An 8,494-nucleotide genomic window follows, 5' to 3' on the forward strand; every position below is an offset into this window, starting at 1 on the left:
AAAACATTCTTTTGGATAATTGGATAAAGATGTATTAGGTGCCAACATATTTCCTGTATTCTTCAAGGTGAGAGTTGTATTGGTACTGATCCTTCTTGACCTCCTTTTGGATAAGTCAGGTTGAAAAAGAGAACAATCCACCCCCTTCAGTGATTCTCTCAGTATTTTATGCTTAAAAATGATCCGGAAGCATGTTAAATGGTTTTGGCCTTACTGTTCACAGTGTTCAAGAACAAATCTTGGAATTTTCATTACCCAAGAGGCCCATGGTTAACCAGAGAGGTCCCTAAATAGTACTAAGACAAGAAATGTTTAGTGGCCAGTCCTGCTCTCACGTATTGAAGGCAGATATTAACAGTTGTTGCTACTTTCCTTTCAGAAAATACAAAGGCAAGAATTGAAATCAAGTTTTCATAAGAGGATATAAAATGAGGGTCTAATGCACTTACATGGGTCTAATACATTACAAAAATATATATGTCATTCCCCCCAAAATGGCATAGACACTCAAAGATCAGAATTTTTCTTGCAGTAAGCAAGTTTTTAAGCTATTCTTTTTTTCTTTTTGTTATGAGGACTGAACTTAATGCTTTTCAAGGTAAGACTCAACTCTGGCTTATTTTACATCCTTGGACCAGTCCTCCTCTATAATGTAACTCAAAAACTTAAAGCCTTTTTTTTTTGTTCTTCTGAGACAGGGTCTCACTCTATGCCCAGGCTGGAGTGCAGTGGCACAATCTTGGCCTACTGCAACCTTCTCCTCCCAGGCTGCTGCCTCAGCCTCCCAAGTAGCTGGGACTACAGGCGTGCACCACCATGCCTGGCTAATTTTTTGTGTTTTTAGTAGAGATGAGGTTTCACCATGTTGCCCAGGCTGGTCTCCAACTCCTGAGCTCGGGCAGTTCGCCCACCTCAGCCTCCCAAAGTGCTAGGGTTACAAGCGTGAGCCACCATGCCCAGCTCAAAGCCTTTCTTGTAACCACACAGTTAGAGTCCTTTGTTTTTTTAAGACAGAGTCTCACTCTGTCACCCAGGCCGGAGTACAGTGGCATGATCTTGGCCCACTGCAACCTCCTGGGTTCAAGCAATTCTCATACCTCAGCTTCCTGAGTAGCTGGGATTACAGGCACCCACCACCATGCCTGGCTAGTTTTTGGTTTTTTAGTAGATACAGGGTGTCACCATGTTGGCCAGGCTGGTATTGAATTCCTAACCTTAAGTGATCCGCCCACCTCAGCCTCCCAAAGTGCTGGGATTACAGGCGTGAGCCACCGTGCCCAGTGAGAGATGTTATTTTGGCTTCTTAGAAAAGGAACTAAATTAGAAAAAGTGTATTACAGGATGATTCTGTTCATGCTGTCACTATAATTTTGATAATTTTTATTGTTAATAACATAAACCTGTGTTAATTATAATAATGTGTCCTCTGTTCTTGAATATTAGACTAAATCTTTTGGTGGAAAAGCAGTTTGCTGCAGCCATATCAGATGTCTAAAATACTGTCACCTTTTGAATTATTTCCAAAGCTGCATTATTGTTACGTTTATTGTTTCAGATCAGTCTGACATTGATATGATAATATGGATTCTTCATAAAATGAGGCTGGGCACGGTGGCTCATGTCTGTAATCCCGATACTTTGGGAGGCCAACGCCAAAGGACTGATTGAAACTAGAAGTTCAAGACCAGCCTGGGCAACATAGAGAGCCCCGTCTCTACAAAAAAATTAAAAATTAGCTGGGCATGGTGACACACACCTGTAGTTCTAGCTACTCAGTAGGCTGAGGTGGAGAGGATTGCGTGAGCCTGCAGCAAGCTATGACTGTTAGGAGGCCGAGGTGGGTGGATCACCTGAGGTCAAGGGTTCAAAACCAGCCTGGCCAACATGGTGAAACCCCATCTCTACTAAAAATACAGGTGGTGCATGCCTGTATTCCCAGCTCCTTGGGAGGCTGAGGCAGAAGAATCACATGAACCTGGGAGGCGGAGGTTGCAGTGAGCTGAGATCGCGCCATTGCACTCCAGCTTGGGCAACAAAAGCAAAACTCTGTCTCAGAAAAAAAAAAGAAAAAGAATAAAACAATCTGTTATTGAGCTAGAAAGAAATGGAAGGTATTGTGTTTTGTTTTTTAGTTTAGGCTAGAATAGTGTTTCTCAAAGTGTAGTTCCTGGACCAGCAGCATAAGTATCATTTGGGAACTTACTAGAAATGCAGTTCTTAGGCCCCACCCCAGACCTGCTGAATAAGAATTTGTAGGCCTGGACCCAGCCATGTGAGTTTCAACAAGCCTTCTAGATGATTCTGATGTACATTAAAGTTTTAAAAAACTGGGCAAAAATTAAGTGGGATACAGACAGGTTCTGTTAAAGGCTTTCTGTAGAGCTCTTAAGACTCTTTGCGCCTTTCAGCTGGAACTGCCATCTTCCAGTCATTTGCCAAAATGACAAACACAAAGGGAAAGAGGAAAGGTACCTGACTGATGTTTTCTAGGCCTTTTAGAAAACAGTTGTTCCTTTGGCCATGTATATGCATATCTATAAGAAAGATGATATTGTCGGCTGGGCGCAGTGGCTCATGCCTATAATCCCAGCACTTTGGGAGGCTGAGGCGGTTGGATCACCTGAGGTCAGGAGTTCAAGCCCAGCCTGGGCAACATGGTGAATGAAACCCTGTCTCTACTAAAAATACAAAAATTAGCTGGGTGTGATGGTGCATACCTGTAATCCCAGCTACTCAGGAGGCTGAGGCAGGAAAATCGCTGGAACTTGGGAGGTGGAGGCTGCGGTGAGCCGAGATTGCACCACTGCACTCCAGCCTAGGCAACAGAGCAAGACTCCATCTCAAAAAAAAAAAAAAAAAAAGGAGGATGATATTGTCGACATTAAGGGAATGGAAATGGGTACTGTTCAAAAAGGAATGCCCCGCAAGTGTTGCCATGGCAAAACTGGAAGAGTCTACGGTGTTCCCCAGCATGCTGTTTGCATTGTTGTGAACAAGTGAGTTGAGGGCAAGATTCTTGCCAAGAGAATTAATGTGCGTATTGAGCACATTAAGCACTCTAAGAGCTGAGATAGCTTCCTGAAGCATGTGAAGGAAAATGATCAGAAAAAGAAGCCAAAGAGAAAGCCTGGGTTCAACTGAAGTGCCAGCCTGCTCCACCCAGAGAAGCACACTTTGTGAGAACCAATGGGAAGGAGCCTGAGCTGCTGGAACCTATTTTCTATGGATTCATAGCATAATAGGTATTAACATAAAATACCCCTGGACTGTTTTTTTTTTAAAAAAAAAAAAAAAAAAAAGACTGCAGCTTGGTGTGGTGGCTCACTTGGCACCCTGAGAGGTCAGGGCAGAAGGATTGCTTGAGGTAAGGAGTTCAAGATCATCCTGGATAACATAGTGAGACTACATCTCTCTATTTTTCTTTTTTGTTCTAATTAAACAATAAAAATAGGCCAGGCGCAGTGGCTCACACCTGTAATCCCAGCACTTTGGGAGGCTGAGGTGGGTGAATCACCTGAGGTCAGGAGTTCGAGATGAGTCTGGCCAACAAGGTGAAACCCCGTCTCTACTAAAAATACAAAAATTAGCTAGGTGTGGTAGTGCATGCCTGTAATCACAGCTACTTGGGTGGCTTAGGTAGGAGAATCACTTCAATCTGGGAGGTGGAGGTTGCAGTGAGCCAAGATCATGCCACTGCCCTTCAACCTGGGTAACAAAGCAAGAAGCTGTCTCCAAAAAATAAAATTTTTGAAAAGACTCTTTGCCATTTAGATACTCAGGGTGCCATCTACTTTGAGTTCTGGATTCCAGTCTCAGATGACCAACTTCTTTCATCTTTTTCTACCACTTCTACCATCTCTCTTTTTCCCCTTCCTCAAAAACACATAGATTCAATATTCATATGATCATCATCATCCTTTTCTTCAACATCATTTTCTTGTATCCTAGAGATTACCTTAAAATAAGGAATTGGCTACAAAGTAATATATTTGAAAGAGAAATAGAATGGATCACCTCTGTAGGGTGCTTATGTAACTCTGGAACTACATCTATATTGCCATTAACCACAAAGTCCACATGAGTCATACTTATTTTTCTGTCTCAGGCTACTAAAATAGAACATGTTCTCTAGAGGAGAACATCACGGAATTCTTTGATTTGTACCTTTAGCTGAATAAACATTGGTAGACCTCAAGTTGTGTTAATAACTACATTACATTTTTTCATTTTTCAGTTTTTATGCACAAATATTAAATAATATGTGATTGTTATCCATATTGTAATTGTTCAAATCAGCTAGTTGCTGTCAGTGGCCAAGCCTTGTGTTTTTCCCTAAATTATTAGTTGTCTGTCTCCTGTTGTGTCAGGGAGTCCCCAAAACCACACCCAAATCTGATGGTTTGTCAGGAGGACTCAAACAGGACTCAGCATACAATCATACTCACAGATGAGATTCATCACAGTGAAAGCATACAAAGCAAGATCAGCAAAGGGAAAGGGGCCTGGAGCAAAGTCCAGGAAAAGCCAGGTGCGTACGTCCAAAAGTCCTCTCCCAAGGAAGTCACACAGGATATGACAATGGATTGTAACAAAATCTGTGAAATGTCTACCAAAGAAGCTCAGTGCCTAGGTTTTTACTAGGAGCTTGTCATGTAGGCAGCCTCTGCCTGACACATGCCAAAGTCACAAACTCCCAGAAGCAAAGCAGGTGTTGACCATGAGCCATATTGTTTGCACAGGTTAGGTGCAATAAGCCACTCTTAACAGTTCCAGAGAATTGTGTGAACCTTGCCAAGGACCATCTTTGTAAGCAGACCATCAGTCAAGTCTGCTATGTCTCTTTTCTGCACACCTGTCCTAAATAAATCAGTGTCCATTCCTTTTTATCTGCTGGTCTTGATGTATGTATGTGTCATGATGTCCTTCTTAGAATGTAAACTCTGTGAGGACAGATAGCTTCTATTACTCTTTGTCAAACATCAAGATGAGTGCCACTTAACAGTGTGGGCCTCAGTAAATCCTTTGCTTTTGCTTGTGCTGTGTGCCTATTATTGCCTATTGCATCACTCCCTGTTTAAATGCTGCCCATTCTTCAGTGCCGTGCTCAACTCCCCTCTGCCAAGAAGCCGCAACTGATTTGACAGCTGACTTTGAGCTCTCCTCTTTCTTAATTTCGTGCCCCTCAAAGTCTGCTATTTACTTTAGTACTAGATTTTATACTGCATTCAGTTTCCCTCTAATTTCTCCTTAGACTTTCTATTCTTATATTTGTCATTTCCTGTCACAATCAGATTCCTTTAAGAAATATGATATTTTCCTTTTCTAAACAGCCATAGTTTTTGGACAAAAAACAATTTGATCAATGATGTAAATAACAGAGAAAAATTAAATCATTAGACCTACCATTCTCATATTTTTAGATATTTGGAGGTGAGCCAAACAAGCTTCCTCTTTAGAAAAGGAGTAGTGGGCCGAGCACAGTGGCTTACACCTGTAATCCCAGCACTTTGGGAGGCCAAGGCAGGCGGATCACCTGAGGTCAGGAGTTTGAGACCAGCCTCACATGGAGAAACCCCATCTCTACTAAAAATACAAAATTAGCCGGGTGTGGTGGTGCATGCCTGTAATCCCAGCTACTCAGGAGGCTGAGGCAGGAGAATTGCTTGAACCTGGGAGGCAGAGGTTGTGGTGAGCCGAGATCGCACCATTGCACTCCAACCTGGGCAACAAGAGCGAAATTCCATCTCTAAAAAAAAAAAAAAGAAAGAAAAAAAGAGTAGTTAATCACATAGATTCGATCAGACAAGATGTAATTGCAGAAAGAGCACCTCTCATTTTTACAGAAACCTCCTGTGGTTTGAACAAGGGTATGTCAGAAACCCAATCAGTTACAGTGTTGCCTTAATTGTTAGCTAAGCCTCGGTTATCTAAGCTATGTTATACAGAGTTAAAGAAGTCATGTTAAACCAGTTATTTTTTATTGTACTATACACTATATTTTGCTAAACTTTTTTTTCCCAACCTGCAATTCTGGGACGCCACCATCATTATAGAAACATAGAAATCATTGTGATTAACCATACCCTACTTTTAGCAAACCAAACTGAAAATGTTCTGTAAGTCATATTTTTGGTTGCCCATAGTGCTCTTGGTACCATTTCGCATGGACTGGTAAAGACATTTCTCTTGTCATTGTTGTCATTCTTTCTTTATCGTTACCGAGATGCTGGAGACTTGTGATTTAAAGTTGACCCCATTCAGCAGCAGATTTAGAACGAAGGAGTATAAATTGGAAGTGCTAACATGTTTTTCTCTGTTAATGTATTTGTGGTCTACTGATTTATCTCTTCTAAATTCTCCTACTGAGTCTTGGCTAACAGCTTATACCATGTAATACTAAATTTAACTCCAGAGTCTATACAAACAGCTATTGCTGCAATTTTACATGAATAAATGCTCTTCTGTCACCAATCTTTGCAGGTATAAAGAAGTGACCAAACGGAGACCCCGAAGTTTACTGGAGAAACTGCGTTGGGTGACCCTAGGCTACCATTATAACTGGGACAGTAAGGTATTCAGGTTTTCTTAAATCTTTTGTTTTCTGTTTATAGGCTTCTTTAGCCCACATAGTTGTATTTCTTCCTGGCCACGCTTAAGATATCAAGATTATACATTTGTGGGAGGATCCCTTTCTTTTATTTCCTTAAAAAAAGTCTCAACTGGGCCAGGTGCCGTGGCTCACATCTGTAATGCCAGCACTTTGGGAAGCTGAGGTGAGCGGATCACTTAAGGTCAGGAGTTTGCTGCCAGCCTGGACAACGTGGCACAACCCTGTCTCTGCAAAAAATACAAAAGTTTGCCGGGCCTAGTGGCACACACTTACAGTTCCAGCTACTTAAGAGGCTGAAGTGGGAGGATTACTTGGACCCAGGAGGTGGAGGTTGCAATGAGCCAAGATCGCACCACTGCACTCCAGCCTGGGCAACAGAGCAAGACTCTGTCTCAAAAAAGAAAAAAAAATCTCTCTTTAAGTATCTCAAGAGGAATGAATTTTATTATCCCATCAGATTGACCAGTCAAATTGCCACTAAGCCATGTTGCAAGCTGAGAGGTCCAAAACCAAACTGGCTATAGTATTTGAGTTGCCTTTTTATAAATTAACTTTTTAGTTTAGGATAGTTTTAGATTTTACCTTTGTCTCAAATAGTTAACCAATAGTAATACATTACTGTAATAGCAGCATTTGTACTTCATTTAGATTTCCTTAGTTTTTAGCTAATATCTTTGTTCTTATATCTAATTTTCTAATATCCAGGATCTTACCCAGGATACTACATTATATTTAGTCATTGTGTTTCCTTGGGCACCTCTTGGCAGTGACAGTTTTGAGTTGCCTTTTTACCCTAACAGAACTATCTCATTTACAGATAGAGTATACTATACTAACTAGAGGGTGGTGGAGTAATTGCTTCATGTATAGACTCAATGCCGTATATAGCACAGTGCCTGTTATATAACAGTGCTTGGGTTTTTGAATGATTCATTATTAGATCATTGGATACCTCAAGAATGGATGGTGGCTTATGTCTGTAATCACAATGCTTTGGGAGACTGAGGCAGGAGGATCGTTTGAGACCAGTCTAGGCAACATAGGGAGACCCCGCCTCTGCCAAAAAAAAAAAAAAATTAGCCAGGCATGGTGGCACGCACCTGTGGTCCTACCTACTTGGGAGACTGAGGTAGGAGGATCACTGAGCTCAGGAGGTCTAGGCTACAGTGAGCCATGATCACACCACTGGACTTTAGCCTGGGCAACAGAATGAGACCCTGTCTTTAAAAAAAAAAAAAAAAAAAAAAAAAGATGGATAGATAATGCTGTGTTAATATGTTAATGTGACTTTGTAAGATTAAAGTGGTAATTAATCTTATGCCACAGTTTCCTATATTCCTGAGATCATTGTTTATTTTTCTTATTCTCTCTACATTTACCAAAGAAATACTCAGCAGATCATTACACACCTTTCCCTTCTGACCTGGCTTTCCTCTCAGAGCAAGTAGCCGCTGCCTGTGGATTTCAGGGTTTCCGAGCCGAAGCAGGGATCCTGAATTACTACCGCCTGGACTCCACACTGGGAATCCACGTAGACAGATCTGAGCTAGATCACTCCAAACCCTTGCTGTCATTCAGGTGAGTTAGTTCCAGGGATTTGGGATTACTTTTTATCATTTAATTCTTTTTTCTAAGGCATTTTACTCTAAACTTTTTAAAAAATGGCTGGACTATAATCTTCCACTTCTGGGAATTTTAACAAATTATAGTTACTATCTCTGTTTAAGACACATGGAACTGCCGGGCGCGGTGGCTCACGCCTGTAATCCCAGCACTTTGGGAGGCCGAGACCGGCGGATCACGAGGTCAGGAGATCGAGACCATCCTGGCTAACACGGTGAAACCCCGTCTCTACTAAAAAATACAAAAAACTAGCTGGGTGAG

The 8,494-nt window shown here is 41.5% G+C and overlaps 1 protein-coding gene across 1 annotated transcript in view; it reads left to right on the plus strand.

Annotated features, from left to right (window-relative positions):
- Nucleotides 1-8,494, plus strand: part of ALKBH1 (alkB, alkylation repair homolog 1 (E. coli)) — a 33,175-nt gene that overhangs the window by 21,499 nt on the left and 3,182 nt on the right. The window contains exons 4-5 of the mRNA XM_011988274.1: nt 6,481-6,571; nt 7,995-8,188. Coding sequence (XP_011843664.1) covers nt 6,481-6,571; nt 7,995-8,188 — 285 coding nt within the window. The remainder of the gene's footprint in view (nt 1-6,480; nt 6,572-7,994; nt 8,189-8,494) is intronic.

The sequence above is a fragment of the Mandrillus leucophaeus genome, unplaced genomic scaffold, assembly GCF_000951045.1.
Source record: "Mandrillus leucophaeus isolate KB7577 unplaced genomic scaffold, Mleu.le_1.0 Scaffold326, whole genome shotgun sequence".
NCBI lineage: Eukaryota > Metazoa > Chordata > Mammalia > Primates > Cercopithecidae > Mandrillus > Mandrillus leucophaeus.